General features: G+C 46.3%; 1 protein-coding gene across 15 annotated transcripts in view; it reads left to right on the top strand.

Moving 5' to 3' along the window:
• The window catches only part of SCRIB (scribble planar cell polarity protein), a 201,415-nt gene that overhangs the window by 77,168 nt on the left and 104,756 nt on the right, over nt 1-19,491 (top strand). For all 15 annotated transcript variants that reach the window (XM_069732145.1, XM_069732154.1, XM_069732146.1 and 12 more), the window contains one exon: nt 17,958-18,281. In XM_069732145.1, coding sequence (XP_069588246.1) covers nt 17,958-18,281 — 324 coding nt within the window. The remainder of the gene's footprint in view (nt 1-17,957; nt 18,282-19,491) is intronic.

Genomic DNA, 19,491 nt, shown 5'->3' with positions numbered 1-19,491 from the left:
TAGATTGGAGGGGGCTCGCTCGCTAAGTGGGAGAGAATGGAAGATTCATCCTAATTGGTTACAGAGTATTGAGTTGGAAAGTATAGGACGGGAGGTGGCGGAATTCTTTCTCTTAAATGATGGAAGCGCCGACGCTCTTACAATTTGGGATGCAATGAAGGCGTACCTGAGGGGACTACTGTTTAGGGACATTTGTAGGTGTAAGCGGAGGACGAGAGAGGCAGAAAAAGCGGCAGTTGAGGAGTTGAAGGAAGCAGAGGATGGGATGGCCACACTGGGAACCCCTGAGGCAGAGAGAAGAATGAAAAACGCACAAAATCATTTGGAAAAAATTCTGCTAGGCAAAGCTGAGAGGAAACGAGATTTCCAAAGGGTATTGTTCTATCAGGAGGGAGAAACAGTGGGACATATGCTGTCGGTAGTGGCTGCTGCTCAGAGAGGTTCTTCATATATACACTCTTTGGAATCTGCTAGTGGAGGTAAAATAACGGAAACACCTGAAATTTTGAGAGCCTTTGCGGACTTCTATGCAGATTTGTATTCCTCTCGGGTTGGTGAATCGGTCGAGGATGCACTGACTTTCTTGGAAGGTCTGGATTTGCCGAGACTGAGTGAGGCAGATAGGGAGAGCCTTGAGGCCCCTATCACTGAGGAGGAATTGAGTCGGGCATTGATGTCTATGGCCAATGGGAAGGCGCCTGGGGTCGATGGGTTACCCGCTGAGATCTATAAAGGGTTGGCAGAAGTGTTGATTCCTAGATTAAAAATGGTATTGGAGGAAGCTAGGTCTTGTGGGCGCTTGCCAGCCTCTATGAGAGAGGCCATAATAGTGGTCATTCCAAAGGAGGATAAGGACTTGGGGAAACCGGAGTCGTACCGCCCAATTTCTTTACTAACAATTGATGTCAAGCTTCTGGCCAAGGTGTTGGCTCTCCGCCTCTCTAGTGTTATTGCGAGTCTGGTGCATTCGGACCAATCTGGCTTTATGCCGGATAGATCAACGGCGATCAATTTGCGGAGGTTATATGTAAATTTGCAGGTAGAGTCTGATAACTGTGGTCGAAGAGTGATTGTATCGCTAGATGCACACAAGGCGTTTGACAGCGTCGAATGGGGGTACCTCTGGCAGGTGTTGGAATGTATGGGGTTTGGCCCGCAGTTTGTGGCCTGGATACAGCTGTTGTATTCATTACCATCCGCTAGAATTAGAGTAAATGGGGAGCTATCTCGTCCTATAGGGCTGGCTAGGGGTACTAGGCAGGGATGCCCGCTGTCACCCCTCCTGTTCGCGTTGGCTGTAGAACCTCTTGCTGCTAAGATTCGGCAGTCGGATGGGGTCCCTGGGTTTAGGTATGGCAAAGTAGAGGAAAAAATAGCGTTATATGCGGATGATGTTTTGCTGTTCCTGGAGGATCCAGACAATTCACTAAGAGGGGCCGTTGAAATTGTTGAGAGATTTGGTACTGTGTCGGGACTAACAATTAATTGGGATAAGACGGTTCTTTTTAGAGTGGATGACGTAGGAGAGAATGTGAGTGAGGATGTTGGGGATGAGAGGCTGAAGGTGGTTTCCCAATTTAAATATCTTGGAATATGGATCTCGGTGCCGGTGGCGGAGTTTCTGCAAAGAAATTTGACTCCTGTTATGGGGGTACTCAAGGCAAAGGTAGACGCCTGGAATAAGCTACATCTATCGGTCGTCGGTAGGGTAAACCTTATTAAAATGGTCCTTATGCCTAAAATTCTTTATGTTATGCATAACGCACCAATTTGGATCCCTCGGGGGAAGTTCAGGCAGATTAATGCCCTCTTTAGAAGTTTGATATGGGGTAGACAATATCCACGTATTAGCTTGGAGACGCTTCAACGACCCAAGGAAGATGGTGGTTTGGCTTTGCCCAACCCGGAAATATACTTCCTTGCGGCCCAGAGCCAGCATTTGAAGGGCTGGGCGCGAGGGGCGTCATCCAGCGCAGTACAACAGCTATTGGAAGAGGTGACGGACCGACGACCGATGGCCAGGTGTTTGGAGGATGGCTCATTGGGCGCGCTGGGGAAAATATACCCAACCCTGTTCCTGATTCGTAAATTATGGAATAGACTAAGGCAGATTCGTGGGGTTACAGGGTTGACTAAATTCACACCGATATGGTCTAACCACAACTTAAAGGATTTTGAGGCCCTGGGAGGATTGATGGAATGGCAGAATAAGGGAATTTGCTTTGTTCACCAGATAATCCAGCAGCAGGAGCTGAAGTCCTTTTCCCAATTGCAGGAAGAATTTGGTTTGCGATCCACAGGGGAATATCAGTATGCGCAGATGAGACATGCCTTTAGAGCTCAGAATAAGAAGGCTGATATCAGGGTTCAAGATGATATAGTGTTGGAGTATGTGTGTGGTGAGGGTACTACAAGGGGAGTTATTTCCACTCTGTATAAGGACCTTATGCACACATTTCTGCTAGATTTCCCTATAAAGGCGAGAGCTAAGTGGGAGAGAGAAGTGGGGCCGATGGAAAATGAAACCTGGGAATCGGTGATGGAGTGGGTTCCGCGACTATCCTTGAGTGAACCATATAGGCTCTCGCAGCTATACATTCTGCATAGGGTATATAAATCTCTGGAAGTGCTATACAAAGCGGGATTGCGTGCCAATTCTGAGTGTCCGAGGTGTGCGAGTGAGAAGGCAGGAATATATCACATGATGTGGACGTGTCCGAGACTGGCTGCCTTTTGGGTGGTGGTTTTGAGCCGGGTTGAAGCAGCGTATAAGTGCAGAGTTGTTAGAGACCCGATAGTATGTGTGCTGGGATATGTGGAAGAAATTGGAGTTGACAATACTTGGAAGATTGCAATTGCTAGGCTACTCTACATGGCCAGGAAAGTAATAGCACGAAACTGGATAAACGCGGAACCACCTGTGAGAAGGGAATTTCTCCAATATGTTCAACATGGTCTAAAATTGGAAAAGGGGGTGTACAGTAAAAGGGGGAAAATAGAACTCTTTAATAAAATATGGTCTCCTTGGCTTGATTTGGATTGAGGAGTATAGGCGTCGTGTTTCCTAAGACCTGGAAGAGGATAAATTACAAGAGGCAGATAATGCCTCGGTGGGGTGGAGATTGAGACTGAGCTGTCTTATGGGGGAGGGGGGTAGTTGGGGTAAGGTTGGGGTTTATTAAAGTAAGAAAATGTGTATCTGATATAATGCAATGTAAATGGCATTCTGTTGTTCTCTTTTTTTTATATTGTTAATAAAAATCTATTTAAATAAAAAAAAAAAAAAAGATGTTATGGTGGGCTTCCCTACGCCTACTGGTTTGAGCGAATCTATGTCTCTAGCCATTCAGATTGATCGGCATCTGCGCGAGCGCAAAGCTGTGCACCATATGGCAGTGTCCTCTGAGCAGAGTCCTGAGCCTATGCAATGTGATAGGATTTTGACTAGAAGAGAACGGCAGGAATTCAGACGTCAGAACAGGCTGTGTTTTTACTGTGGTGATTCTGCTCATGTTATTTCTGATTGCCCTAAGCGTACTAGGAGGGTTGCTAGGTCTGTTACCATTAGTACTGTACAGCCTAAATTTCTCTTATCTGTGACCCTGATTTGCTCATTGTCGTCCTTTTCTGTCATGGCATTTGTGGATTCAGGCGCTGCCCTGAACTTAATGGACTTAGAATTCGCCAGGCGCTGTGGTTTTTCCTTGCAGCCTTTGCAGAGCCCTATTCCTTTGAGGGGCATTGATGCTACACCCTTGGCCAAGGATAAACCTCAGTACTGGACGCAGATGACCATGTACATGGCTCCTGCACATCAGGAAGATTGCCGTTTTCTGGTGTTGCATAACCTGCATGATGTTGTTGTACTGGGTTTTCCATGGTTACAGGAACATAATCCGATGCTGGATTGGAAAACTATGTCTGTGACTAGTTGGGGTTGTCGAGGAGTACATAGTGACGTTCCTTTGATGTCAATTTCCTCTTCCCCCTCTTCTGAGGTCCCTGAGTTTTTGTCGGATTTCCAGGATGTATTTGATGAGCCCAAGTCCAGTTCCCTTCCTCCGCACAGGGACTGTGATTGTGCTATTAACTTGATTCCATGTTGTAAGTTCCCTAAGGGCCGACTTTTCAATCTGTCTGTGCCAGAGCATGTCGCCATGCGGAGCTATGTTAAGGAGTCTTTGGAGATAGGGCATATTCGACCCTCTTCGTCACCATTGGGAGCGGGTTTCTTTTTTGTTGCTAAGAAGGATGGCTCCTTGAGACCCTGTATAGATTATCGTCTTCTTAATAAGATCACGGTCAAATTCCAATACCCCTTGCCTTCGCTTTCTGATTTGTTTGCTCAGATTAAGGGGGCTAGGTGGTTTACTAAGATTGACCTCCGAGGGGCATATAATCTTGTTCGTATTAAACAGGGTGACGAATGGAAAACTGCATTTAATACGCCCGAAGGCCATTTTGAATACCTTGTGATGCCATTCGGGCTCTCTAATGCTCCATCTGTGTTCCAGTCTTTCATGCATGATATTTTCCGCAATTATCTTGATAAATTCATGGTCGTATATTTGGATGATATTTTTATTTTTTCCAATGATTGGGAGTCTCATGTGAAGCAGGTCAGGATGGTGTTCCAGATCCTTCGTGATAATGCTCTATTTGTGAAGGGGTCTAAGTGCCTATTCGGAGTTCAGAAGGTCTCTTTTTTGGGGTTTTATTTTTTCTCCCTCGTCTATGGAAATGGATCCTGTTAAGGTCCAAGCTATTCATGACTGGATCCAACCCACATCTGTGAAGAGCCTTCAAAATTTTTGGGCTTTGCTAATTTCTATCGCCGTTTCATTGCCAACTTTTCCAGTGTGGTTAAAAGGCGCTGATGTGACGAATTGGTCCTCTGCGGCTGTTGAGGCCTTTCGGGAGCTTAAACACCGATTTACTTCTGCCCCTGTGTTGCGTCAGCCGGATGTTTCTCTTCCTTTTCAGGTTAAGGTTGACGCTTCTGAGATTGGGGCAGGGGCCGTTTTGTCTCAGAGGGATTCTGATGGTTCTTTGATGAAACCGTGTGCTTTTTTTTCCAGAAAGTTTTCGCCTGCGGAACGCTATTATGATGTCGGCAATCGGGAGTTGTTGGCTATGAAGTGGGCGTTTGAGGAGTGGCGACATTGGCTTGAGGGAGCTAAGCACCGCGTTGTGGTCTTGACCGATCATAAGAATCTGATTTACCTCGAGTCGGCCAAGCGGCTGAATCCTAGACAGGCTCGATGGTCCCTGTTTTTCTCCCGTTTTGATTTTGTGGTCTCGTATCTTCCGGGATCTAAGAATGTTAAGGCTGATGCCCTCTCTAGGAGTTTTTTGCCTGATTCTCCTGGAGTCCTTGAGCCGGTTGGCATTCTTAAGGAAGGGGTGATTCTTTCTGCCATCTCCCCTGATTTGCGGCGGGTGCTTCGGGAATTTCAGGCTGATAGGCCTGACCGCTGTCCTGTGGGGAAGCTGTTTGTTCCTGATGGATGGACAAGTAAGGTGATTTCTGAGGTTCATTGTTCAGTGTTGGCTGGTCATCCTGGGATTTTTGGTACCAGAGATTTGGTTACTAGGTCCTTTTGGTGGCCTTCCTTGTCGCGCGATGTGCGTGCTTTTGTGCAGTCCTGTGGGACTTGCGCCCTGGCCAAGCCTTGCTGTTCCCGCGCTAGTGGGTTGCTTTTGCCATTGCCAGTCCCTGAGAGGCCCTGGACGCATATTTCCATGCATTTTATTTTGGATCTTCCTGTTTCCCAGAAGATGTCTGTTATCTGGGTTATTTGTGACCGGTTCTCTAAAATGGTCCATCTGGTACCTTTGCCTAAGTTGCCTTCCTCCTCAGATTTGGTTCCATTGTTTTTTCAGCATGTGGTTCGTTTGCATGGCATTCCGGAGAATATTGTGTCTGACAGAGGTTCTCAGTTTGTCTCTAGATTTTGGCGGGCCTTTTGTGCTAGGATGGGCATTGATTTGTCTTTTTCTTCGGCGTTCCATCCTCAGACTAATGGCCAAACTGAGCGAACTAATCAGACCTTGGAAACCTATTTGAGCTGCTTTGTGTCTGCTGATCAGGATGATTGGGTGGCTTTCTTGCCGTTGGCCGAGTTTGCCCTTAATAATCGGGCTAGTTCGGCTACTTTGGTTTCACCTTTCTTTTGTAATTTTGGTTTTCATCCTCGTTTTTCTTCGGGGCAGGTTGAGCCTTCTGACTGTCCTGGTGTTAATTCTGTGGTGGACAGGCTGCAGCAGATTTCGACTCATGTGGTGGACAATTTGACGTTGTCTCAGGAAAAGGCTCAACGTTTTGCTAACCGCCGTCGGTGTGTTGGTCCCCGGCTTCGTGTGGGGGATTTGGTTTGGTTGTCTTCTCGTCATGTTCCTATGAAGGTTTCTTCCCCTAAGTTTAAGCCTCGGTTTATTGGTCCTTATAAGATTTCTGAAATTATCAATCCGGTGTCTTTTCGTTTGGTTCTTCCAGCCTTTTTTGCCATTCATGATGTTTTCCATAGATCTTTGTTGCGGAGATATGTGGTGCCCGTTGTTCCCTCGGTTGATCCTCCTGCCCCGGTGTTGGTTGAGGGAGAGTTGGAATATGAGGTTGAGAAAATTTTGGATTCTCGTTTTTCGAGGCGGAGGCTTCAGTATCTTGTCAAGTGGAAGGGTTATGGCCAGGAGGATAATTCTTGGGTTGTTGCCTCCGATGTCCATGCCGCCGATTTGGTTCGTGCTTTTCACTTGGCTCGTCCTGATCGGCCCGGGGGCTCTGGTGAGGGTTCGGTGACCCCTCCTCAAGGGGGGGTACTGTTGTGAATTCCGCTCTTGGGCTCCCTCCGGTGGTTGTAAGTGGCACTTTTGTGAGTTCTGCTCTTGGGCTCCCTCTGGTGGTTTAAAGTGGTATGGCTGCTCCTTGGATTTAGCAGTCTGCAGCTGCTTCCACTGATTGTCTTTCTGCTCGGCTATTTATGCCTGGCTCTTCCTTTCAGCCAGTGCCACTTGTCAATGGTTCCTGGTTGGATTCACATCTTTGCTTGGATTTCCCTGATATCCTGACCAGTTCAGCAAAGATAAGTCCTTGCTTTGCTCTTTTCTGTCCACATGTTGTGGACTTATTTGTTCTGTGCATTCTATGTTTTGTCCAGCTTGTCAGTATGGATTAATTCAGTTAAGCTGGAAGCTCTGGGAAGCAGATTTACCCTCCACACCTTTAGTCAGGTGTGGAGATTTTTGTAAACTCTGTGTGGATTTTTGTAGTTTTTAATACTGACCGCACAGTATTCTATCCTGTCCTATCTATCTAGCTAGACTGGCCTCCTGTGCTACATCCTGGTTTCATTCTGTGTATGTCTTTTCCCTCTCCACTCACAGTCATTACTTGTGGGGGGCTATCTATCCTTTGGGGATTTTCTCTGAGGCAAGATAGTTTTCCTGTTTCTATCTTTAGGGGTAGTTAGTTCTCAGGCTGTGACGAGATGCCTAGGGAGTGTTAGGAGTGTGACGCCCAAGAGACCGGGATACCCAGCACCGGACCAATGGGGTCTGTCTCTTGAGGGGGATGTCACAGGTGGCTTGACCCGGTGCTGTGGCCTCAGGCAATGCACAGTGTAAGGGGTATCGTGAGGGGACAGGCACTTACTTGATCAGCAGCAGGTTCTCCCAGCGGTGACGATCCCGATCCTGGATAGATGGCTATTGTCCAAATGAAAGACTGAGGCACTGAAACGTTTAACCAGTTTACTTTAACATAAAAGGATTTACAACCAGTCCTGTCACCGGAGTCTGTATGGGAATTCTGAGTTACTTTGACCCTGCCAGGGTCTTCGCCTCTTATTGTGCGCAATTTCTGTGTGGCCCTGCTGCTGTATGTGAACTGGCTGCCGGCCCAATCTGTCCCCTCCGGGTCCTGGTTCGACGGGCAACCCGAGTCCTTTTATCGGCTTACCCCCTCCGGGAGTACCGCTGAACTCTGTGTCTGTTGCTGCGTCCGGCCCTAGTGAAGCTGATATCACCTCACGTTTTTCCGGTTGCTGTATTATATATAATGAATACAGCCACGGATCCGGTATCCGTCTTTGCGCCTGTTCTGGGTAGTGATTAATGCTACCCGGTTCTCACAATGTCCCTTTTCTCTGTCCCTCTTCTCCTCAGGCCGGTGATTTGGGCCTGGAAACCGTCATAGGGCTGTTAGAAATTCAGCTGTATGACCTCTCACTATCAGCTCCTTAGCCCAACTGCCATTTCTTCTCTCAGACCAGAATGGATTAAGGGGAGTCTCTGGAGCTCCCCCTTCTGGCCGGAGGTGGTAGTGCAGTTTTGCTATCTTAATATTTGTGTTTAGTGTCAGTAACTATTTTTGTGGCAAATACCCCTAGGGGTGCCACATTCCCCCTTAGTTAAGAACAGTACTCCGGGACTGTGGGACGATAACATTTTGAAATAACAATTAATATGTACAGAGTCTTAAAAATGAAAAGTTACAAAAACCACTCAAGGAAACAAAAATAGAGTTCTGTAAAAAGTCACTTCAAATAGCGTCCATTAATACAGTTCTACCCTTGAAGGTACTCAATAGAAAGTCTAAAGAAAGTTCAAAAAGAGCAAAAAGCAAAGTTCAAAAAGCAGTCTTTCCGGAGCTTTGATTTAGTGCCTCCGGGTTGATAACAAGTTCAAGAATATGCAATAAGTTCATACAGACAAGTCTCTGTAGGTACTGGGCTTAAACGTTGCAGACTGATAACAATGACTATAGTTTTATAGTTGGTAATCCGCATACCTGGCCGGTAATTGACCCTGGGTACTACGCTGTGATCTACGTAATAGCGGTGTCTCTTCATGTGGTGTACTACTGTCTACTGCGGATGTAGTATCTGCCCGCTCTGCTAAAGATAATTCCACGACTATGGAGTTGGCAAGTCCACCGTGAATGGGATTACTCTGACCAGGAATCTGTTCTTCCTGGCCTGGAACCTCCTGTAGTACGGGGTCAGCCTCTTCCTGTCTTGGGACTTCTGGTATTGGGTTCGGTGTTGGGTAAAAGGCCACCATGGGAACCACTACTGCACCATGGTATGTTAGTAGGGTTTTGGGAAAGTCTCCTATACAGGTGTGATACATTTCCTCTTCTTTTTCCTTTACTGGTTGGACCTGCATGGGTTGAATAACTTCTGGTTCTGGCTGGACAACTTCTATCTCTTTCAATGCTTCCGGACATAATTTAAGATTGTCTCTTGACACTAGTACAGATGATAAGCCCCCGTTTTTGCTAATGAGACACATTTTAGGATTATTCATTCTTGTTGGTAAAACTGTGTAGGGTACGGCTTCCCACTGATTGTCTAGTTTATTGGTTCGACGATTTCTCTTGAGCACTTGGTCACCCGGTCTTAATGGGGTCGCTAGAGCATTCTGGTTGAAAGTTCGCTCTTGTCTTTCTCTAGTTTGCTGAAGGCTTCTTTCCACACTCTCTTGCACTTGGCGATACTGCTTTTGCCGTATGATATCCCAATTGGAGTCTTGAACTTCTGCGTCTGGTTTCAGAATTCCCATTTCTAGATCGATTGGTAATTGGCCGGGTCTTGCACGCATAAGGTAAGCTGGGGTGCAGTTGGTGGAGCTTACCGGGACATGATTATATAGATCTACCAAGTCAGGCAATTTCTCTGGCCATTGATTCCTTTCTGTCTCAGGTAAAGTCTTTAGTAGGTCTATTATAATATGGTTCATCTTCTCGCATAAGCCGTTTGTTTGTGGATGATAGGCCGTCGTCCGGATCTTTTTGCAACCATACATATTACAGAATTCTCTGAAGATTTCTGATTCAAAGGCTGTACCTTGGTCGGTGAGAACCTGTTCCGGATATCCATGGGTTCTACAAAAGTACGTTTGGAACGCTTTGGCTGCTGTTTTTGCTGTCAGATCTTTTACGGGTACTACTACCAAGAAGCATGAATAATGGTCCACGATGGTCAAGGCATAGACATAGCCGGACCGGCTTGGTATTAACTTCACGTGGTCTATGGCTACAAGTTCAAGTGGTTGTTTGGTGATTATGGGCTGCAGTGGTGCTCTTTGGTTCTTTTGATCGTTTCTTCTGAGGTTGCACGGGCCACAATTTCTGCACCACTGTTCGATTGATTTTCTCATCCCGACCCAATAAAATCTTTCTCTTAGAAGTACTTCTAACTTTTTCCAACCAAAGTGACCAGCACCATTATGGTAAGCTTCGAGGACCATCTTGACATCTTGTTTAGGCACGATAATCTGCCAAACCAATTCATGTGTTTTCGGATTGGTGTACCTTCTACAGAGCTTCCCTTGATACAGGAACATTTTGCCTCTCTCTTTCCAGAGTTGATGCGTCTCTTCTGGGGCATCCTCATCGGGATATGCACTTTGCTCAGTTAACAGTTCCTTCACCAACTTCACAGCCGGATTGCTGTCTTGGGTGTCAGCCCATCTATGGTGTGCTAACGGATTAAAATTCACCTCTTGTTGTTTCTGATAGGTACTTGACTGATGATGTTTTGCCTTGGGATGATGGAAGGCTGGTAGTTCAATTTCTTCAAGCTCCCCCGTTTCTTCTTCTACATCTCTCAAGTGTGGCATCCGGGATAGGGCATCGGCATTTCCATTCTTGCGACCTGCTCGATACTTGATCTTGAAGTTGTAATTAGATAACCGGGCTATCCATCGCTGTTCTAATGCACCTAATTTGGCTGTGTCCAGGTGGGTCAACGGATTGTTGTCAGTATAGACAATAAATTCTGCAGCGGCCAGATAGTGTTTGAAATTTCAGTCACAGCCCAAACTACTGCCAGTAGTTCCAATTTGAAGGAGCTATAATTTTCTGGATTTCTTTCAGTAGGCCGGAGCTTTCTACTTGCAAAGGCGATGACTTTCTCCCGACCTTCTTGCTTTTGTGACAGCACCGCTCCTAGTCCCACATTACTGGCATCGGTGTAGAGGATGAAAGGTTGATGGTAATCTGGGTATGCCAGAACCTCTTCTCCGGTTAGTGCCTTCTTTAGTTGTTCAAAGGAGTCTTCCCTTTCGTCGTTCCACTGGAAAGGAGGGTTTCAGTTTGAAGGTTTCTTCGTCTGCCCTACCAAGGCGTCTTGCAAGGGTGCTGCCAACTTGGTAAATCCTTTTATAAATCTGCGATAGTAACCCACCAATCCCAGGAATTGCCTCACTTCTTTTGCGCTGGTAGGTCTCGGCCAATCCCTTATGGCGGTTATTTTCTCGGGATCCGGTGCTACTCCCTCCGAACTCACGATGTGTCCCAGGTACTGTACCTTTGGCTTGAGAAGGTGACATTTGGATGGCTTGATTTTCATGCCATACCTGGATAAGGCTTCGAACACTTCTGCCAAGTCTTTTTAAGTGTTGTTCGTAAGTCTTTGAGTAGACGATCACATCATCTAGGTACAGGAGGACGGTCTCGAAGTTCTTGTGTCCGAGGCAGCATTCCATCAGCCGCTGGAAGGTACCGGATGCATTGCAGAGTCCGAACGGCATGCCATTAAATTCACTTAGACCCATTGGTGTGGTGAATGCCGTCTTTTCCTTATCTCTCTCAGCCACAGGGACTTGCCAATACCCGCTTGTTAAGTCTAAGGTGGAAAAATAATTTGCAGATTTCAAAGCAGTCAAGGACTCTTCTATCCTAGGCAAGGGGTAGGCGTCTTTATGGGTGATGTTATTAATCTGCCGGTAGTCTACGCACATTCTCATAGTTCCATCTTTTTTTTTGACAATCACTAGAGGGGCCGCCCAGGGGCTACAGCTGTCTCTTATTACCCCGGCCTGTTTCATTTCCCTCAGCATATCTTTTGCACATTGATAGTGAGCGGGCGGTATGGGTCTATATCTTTCTTTTATTGGGGGATGGTCACCTGTGGGGATTGTGTGTTCTACCCCTTCTATCCGTCCGAAGTCCAATGGGTGTTTACTGAAGACTTGTTCATATTCCGTCACTAGCCTATACACCCCTTGTTTTTGATGGGTAGGTGTTGAATTTATGCCCACGTGTAGCTGTTGGCACCAATCCTCCATTTCTCCATCTGAGCCATTGCCTTCCACCTGACAGGTTGGTTCTAAGGGCTCAATGGTTGTGATGGCATTGTTGTCAACAGTATATAGCTTTGCCATTGTAGCATACCTTGGCAAAGTGACCTCTTCCTCTCCACAGTTCAAAAGTCGTACCGGCATTCGTCCCCGGTGTACCTCGACTATCCCTCGTGCTGTGAGTATAGTGGGCCTGCTGTCGGTGTACACTGGTTCTATTAAGGCTTGATAATCTCGTCCCTTAGTACCAATGGCTGCTCTACACCATACCAGCATTTCTGTTTTTGGTGGGATTACAATAGACGTTGGATCACTTACCCTCACACTGCCGATTTCTCCACCTGCAACTTCTACCTGTTGCCTTAACATCAATACTTTTATTTCCCTCCGGAGAACTCTCTGCTGGCAGGATTGGGCAGTTTCAGCAATTTGCTGTAAGACAGAAATGACTTCGGAAAAGCAGTTCTCTAACACATTCATTCCTATCAATACCGTTGGTTCACAGTTCCGCCGGTCAACATCAACAACAATTATACCCTGTTTCTTCAATTCTACTTTACCAATCTTTATGGTCATCTCCCTGAATCCTAGTTTCGGTACCAACTTACCATTACTGGCCCATATATCTAGTTCAACATCAGAGGGCCCTTTATCAATATCTGCATCAGCCCAGTACCTCTTATAAAGGATATACGGTATAGATGAAATCTGGGAACCTGTGTCCAGCAAAGCGTTGAGGGGCATTCCGTCCAGCACGATAGGGATAATGGGTCGTCCTCCGATGTACCTGTCGTGCCAGGGTGTTGGGCCTTGAAAGTTCATTCCTGCGAAGCGGCCCGCATTCCCAGGGGATTCCCGTTTAAATCACAATCTCGTGCAAAGTGGCCTGGCTGCTTCCAACGGCGGCAAATGGGCTGTCCATCCGGTTGGTAGCGGTCGCGGGGTCGTCCTCTCCATGTCGGGTATCTCCGGGGTCTCATCCATGGAACACCTTCTCTACGGTTTGACAACTCCATCTTGGGTCCTCTCATCTCCTGCATGGTTTTAGCCATTGAAGCAACAACATCAGTTAAAGAGTCAAGCTTTTGTTGAAAAGCCTCATTAGTACTGGGCCCCAGGGGCTTAGCAATGACCCCGGACATAGCTGATGTCACTGGTACTCCATGTTGTTGAGGAGCCTCTGCCATGAGTTGTGCAGGCTCCTGATCCCGAGGTGCCTCTGCCAGCTGGAGACGTATAACGCTCTCCTTTAATTGGGCAAATGTCAATTCAGGGTTTTTAAAAACAAGCATGCTCACATGCCCCCGGTGAGAAGGGGTGTAGAGTCCCTCAATAAATTGATCTCTTAGCAGTTTATCCGCTCCGGTGTTAAAAATGGGTTCAGCCAGTGTAAGTGATTTAAGGGCTTCCTGCAGGTTTAAGGCAAAGTCTCTCACGCCCTCATTAGCTTTTTGTTTGCAATTAAAGAATCGTACTTTAGCTTTGCTGCTGGCAGTGGTTTCAAATGTAGCTTTTAATCCAGCAAATATGCGTTCAACAGTGCCTTTTAGATCAGCTGCCCATGCTGTGACTTCTCGCTTAGCATGGCCACTTAACTGCATCATCAGGAGACTAACACGCTGAACTTCACCCACAGGGAACATGTCAAAATGGGCCAGCATCTTTTCTCTGAAATCGTCAAGGGTATTAGGCTCACCTTCATACATTGGAAGCCATGGGCCACCCGGGGTATATGGCATCAGCACCGGCATGATGGGCACCACTCCTTGCACCGCTGCGCTGCCGGACTCTCTATTGACACTCTGTCTTTCAGCTGCATTAGCGTTGCCGAGTGCTGCGGCGTCTCCGTGCTGCGACATACTGTGCCCCCTTAGTTAATCCGGACCCTTCCGGTTCTCCGCTTCCGTCGGGATAGTGTAGATTCGTTCCGCTGTGCAGCAGGATCGATTTTCCCCTTGCTCTGATGTCAGAGCGCTCAGCTTGGTGCCGCCCACAATGACACGCCCCCTGCTGCTCCTGCCGGCCGCGCGCTCTGTAATGGCGGATTCTGAAGTTTTTCAGTTAGACTGGGGCTCAGGTAATGGCGTAGCTCAATTAACAGTCTCGTGCCTAACGGTTATGAAGTGATTACCTCAGGGGATGGCGGCCATCTTTACTCCATTATAACCAATGGGGAAAAGTCACTTTCAATAGTTTTCAATGGGGAATGGATTTTTCTTTAATAAAGTCAATTTTCAAGATTTTTCATCCCAGTTTTCACAGTTTTGGGCTCCAATCACGGCACACAATACCCGGTATATGGGCTGGCCAGATCCTGTTCGTGACGCCAATTGTGACGCCCAAGAGACCGGGATACCCAGCACCGGACCAATGGGGTCTGTCTCTTGAGGGGGGTGTCACGGGTGGCTTGACCCGGTGCTGTGGCCTCAGGCAATGCACAGTGTAAGGGGTATCATGAGGGGACAGGCACTTACTTGATCAGCAGCAGGTTCTCCCAGCGGTGACGATCCCGATCCTGGATAGATGGCTATTGTCCAAATGAAAGACTGAGGCACTGAAACGTTTAACCAGTTTACTTTAACATAAAAGGATTTACAACCAGTCCTGTCACCGGAGTCTGTATGGGAACTCTGAGTTACTTTGACCCTGCCAGGGTCTTCGCCTCTTATTGTGCGCAATTTCTGTGTGGCCCTGCTGCTGTATGTGAACTGGCTGCCGGCCCAATCTGTCCCCTCCGGGTCCTGGTTCGACGGGCAACCCGAGTCCTTTTATCGGCTTACCCCCTCCAGGAGTACCGCTGAACTCTGTGTCTGTTGCTGCATCCGACCCTAGTGAAGCTGATATCGCCTCACGTTTTTCCGGTTGCTGTATTATATATAATGAATACAGCCACGGATCCGGTATCCGTCTTTGCGCCTGTTCTGGGTAGTGATTAATGCTAACCGGTTCTCACAATGTCCCTTTTCTCTGTCCCTCTTCTCCTCAGGCCGGTGATTTGGGCCTGGAAACCGTCATAGGGCTGTTAGAAATTCAGCTGTATGACCTCTCACTTTCAGCTCCTTAGCCCAACTGCCATTTCTTCTCTCAGACCAGAATGGATCAAGGGGAGTCTCTGGAGCTCCCCCTTCTGGCCGGAGGTGATAGTGCAGTCTTGCTATTTTAGTATTTGTGTTTAGTGTCAGTAACTATTTTTGTGGCAAATACCCCTAGGGGTGCCACAGGAGCATCCCACGGCTACTTCTAGTGTTGTGTTGAGCTTAGGGACTGCGGTCAGTACAGGTACCACCTCCTTCAGAGCTCGTCCCATATTGCTCCTAAACCACCAGTTCATAACACTGTGCCTCTGATGCAGTAACTGCTGGTGATAGCAGGTCACAGGGCAGTCACACACAAAATGGTGCTGCCCTGTGATGCTGCTCTTAATTCTGCTGTTAGCAGCAAAATTGGGGCAGTAACTGCTGACATTACTATTTCCCTCCCCTTTTGGGTGGTCTAATATCCCTGGGGCAGAGCTGCTAAATGTTACTATAGCTGCTTGAGGTCTAAAACGGAAAATGCTCCCCCTAGTGGTAAATATGTATATTTGTAGAAAAATATATAATATTTTTCATATAGAAATGTTTGCAAACATTGCATTAATACATTTTAATTACTATTTTAAGCTTAATTTCACAAAAAAAAACAAAATACAAGAAAACTGGTGGCACCTTCCCTTTAAGGATGGCTTGTTTCACCTGCATGGAGAGCTCCTTTACCGCATGTTTACTTCACAGCAAAACCTTCCAAATGCAGCACCACACCTCAAATCAACTCCAGGCCTTTTATCTGCTTAATTGAGAATGACATAACGAAGGGATTGCCCCCACCTGTCCATGAAATAGCCTTGGAGTCAATTGTCCAATTACTTTTGGTCCCTTTAAAAACAGGGTGGCACATGTTAAGGAGCTGAGACTCCTAAACCCTTCATCCAATTTTAATGTGGATCCCCTGAAATGAAAGCTGAAAGTCTGAACTTCAACTGCATCTGAATTGTTTTGTTTAAAATTCATTGTGGTAATGTCTATAACCAAAATTAGAAAAATGTTGTCTCTGTCCAAATATATATGGACCTAACTGTACATTCGGCTCATTGTTTGCAGCATTATCAGTTACACTAGCAAGAACCAGTTTTTTTAGTTCACAATCTTGCAGAACTTTTTCAACTAAGGTCTGGAGAAACTGGCTGCTGTGAAGAGCTTTAGGATCCTTTACTGCCAGCATCTTAGTAACAATTTTTTAGTTGTCACAAACATATCGAACGTTGATCGCAAAATAGTTCACTCTGTGACGTGTGCAGGCATCCACTTTAAGAAATACAAAATGTCTCTTGAGAGTCTTTAAGATCTTCCTTTTGGTTAGGGGCTTCTTCAATCACTAATTTTCTAATACTTTCTCTTTCCAGAGAAACACCAAGTTTTCGAGCCATTTCTCCATTAAAAGCAGTAAAAGCTGTTCATGCAAATAATGATAATGGTACATAGTCCTTCACAACAAGCTCGATGAGCTGTCTTTTAAGCACATCTTCTGTCATTGTTACAGTAACTTTGTCACTTACAAAATATCTTGTAACTGATGTTTGAGACTCTTTCCTCCTCCTTTGCCTGGCAGGAAGTGCTGGTCTCTGGTTTCTTGGTGCTGCTGTGATCTTTTTCAGTCACAGCTTTGTAAACTTGTGGGTGGCAGCATTGTAAATGTCTTTTCAGATTGGAAGCTCTTGAAGGAGCATTTTTATCACTGCCTGAGTATACACTGATGTTAGCATCACAGCATTTGTTTTCATCTGGGTCACTTATACACTGACACACAAAATGTCTATTATCTTGAGTCACTGTGAAATGCTCAAATACAGCTGACTTCATAAGATGCTTCTTAGACATTTTGTAATTATGTGAATTCGTTCTCAAAATAATTAAAGTATATTGTAATTTTTGCCAGAATAGGGAATCATGCACTGTATAATTTGGGATAGAAATAAAACAATCTTTGCATAAATCAATAGGACAGATGATAAGTATAAAGTTAGTAAAATGTGGTGTTGAATAGCTTTACTATGAACTTTCATTGTCATTCTTGTCTCAGGGTACAGCTCACTAAATGCTTCACATCATATTTCTTCACAGTCTATGAAGAGGGGAGGAGGGAGGGAGCATGTTTGTGCTGAATCATATTACAGAACACACACAAATATATATGTTCTCATCGATCCTGTTACTGTATTTCTGAATTTGAGATATTAGAAAAGTTTTTCCCTTTATATTCTATTTATAGTGTATATAAGTAATCAGGGCAGCTAATTTCTCCAAACATGAACTAAGAGGAAAAACAAACTAAAACATCAAGAATACGGAGGCAACATATACTGGACTATTGATTTATGCACAGTTGAATGTTTAGATCTGCTTTAGGAAGTACTTACCTTCTTTAATCCTGCTTTCCTGTTCACTCCAGAAGTTCTGAGATGAATGCAGGCATTCCTTCCCTGTGTGTTTGTTTTTTTTTCCCTTATCTGTAGAGGAGCATCACTACTTATCTTGAACATAAACTGCAGCACAGATTCATCTCAGCTACAAGTCTAGACCTTAGATCAGGAATAGGACAGACATTTATAGGACATTTCATAACGTTCCCAAATTCTTATCAAAAAAATATTCCCCACAAACTGCATTGAACTACTGTATCCAATTTATTATATATTGTTGGAGTCGGTCCATTTTATACCGACTCCACCAAAATGGGCTCAGACTCCCGACTCGACAGCCCTGCTTCAGACACCGGTGATTCCCGCCGGCCTGGGGTCGTGTCCTTTTATTAATGCGAGCGCCGTCTGTTTCCGGCAGGTCAACGCGGTGGATCTGCACAATGCAGAGCACCACATGGCGGTGGAGGCGCTGCGCAGCTCCGGCAGCTCCGTGTCTATGACGGTGCTAAGAGAGCGGATGGTGGAGCCCGACAACCCGATCACAGTGACCCCGTTACGCCCCGAAGACGATTACAACCCTCGGGAGAAACGCGCTGTCGCTCCATATCCGGAGGAAGAGGAGGAGCCGTCTCCACGCAGCCGCAACCCGCGCATCTCCACCTGTCTGATCCGCAACGACAAGGGCCTGGGTTTCAGCATCGCCGGGGGCGTCGGCAGCACCCCGTACCGCGTGGGCGACACTGTGAGTATACGCCAGGGTGCAGGTGGAGCAGACCTCATGCTCTCAGTGCAGATATCAGGGCTGTGGCCACTGATCAGTCACTAGTGCAGATGGGGCGGACTCTATGTTAGCAGATCATGTCTATCAGTAGTGCAGGTGGAGCAGACCTCATTGTCTTAGTATCTACCAGTCACAGTAGTGTTTTTTGGTAGATACTAAGACAATGAGGTCTGCTCCGACTGCACTACAGTGACTGCTAGACACCAAGACAATGAGGTCTGCTCCAACTGCACTACAGTGACTGGTAGATACCAAGACAATGAGATCTGCTCCGACTGCACCACTGTGACTGCTAGACACCAAGACAATGAGGTCTGCTCCAACTGCACTACTGTGACTGGTAGATACCAAGACAATGAGATCTGCTCCGACTGCACTACTGTGACTGCTAGACACCAAGACAATGAGGTCTGCTCCAACTGCACTACTGTGACTGGTAGGGTATGTGCACACGATGCAGATTTAGTGCAGAACTGCAGCAGATTTTTCTGCAGCAGAAACGCTGCAGAACTGCACTGTGATCACAGTACAATGTAAATCAATGTGAAAAAAAAAAAGCTGTGCACATGGTGCAGAAAAATCTGCGCAGAAACGCTGCAGATTTCAAAGAAGTGCCTGTCACTTCTTTTGTGCAGTTCTGCAGCGTTTCTGCACCCCTCCATAATAGAAATCTGCAGGTGCGTTTTTGATGCGTTTTTTATGCGTTTTTGATGCGTTTTTGATGCGTTTTTATGCGTTTTTTGTGCAGATTTGTGCTCAAAAAACGCATCAAAAACGCATCAAAAACGCATAAAAAACGCACCTGCAGATTCTGCCAGGAGATGCAGATTTAGTGCAGAACTGCAGCAGATTTTTCTGCACCAAATCTGCATCGTGTGCACACAGCCGTAGATACCAAGACAATGAGATCTGCTCCGACTGCACTACTGTGACTGCTAGACACCAAGACAATGAGGTCTGTTCCAACTGCACTACAGTGACTGCTAGACACCAAGACAATGAGGTCTGCTCCAACTGCACCACTGTGACTGGTAGACACCAAGACAATGAGGTCTGCTCCAACTGCACCACTGTGACTGGCAGATACCAAGACAATGAGGTCTGTTCCAACTGCACTACTGTGACTGGTAGATACCACCCCTGGACGAAGCATTTCAGTGCGAAACGCGCG

Source organism: Ranitomeya imitator, chromosome 6, assembly GCF_032444005.1.
Source record: "Ranitomeya imitator isolate aRanImi1 chromosome 6, aRanImi1.pri, whole genome shotgun sequence".
NCBI classification, from domain to species: domain Eukaryota; kingdom Metazoa; phylum Chordata; class Amphibia; order Anura; family Dendrobatidae; genus Ranitomeya; species Ranitomeya imitator.
This window is presented reverse-complemented; position numbering and strand designations above follow the sequence as displayed.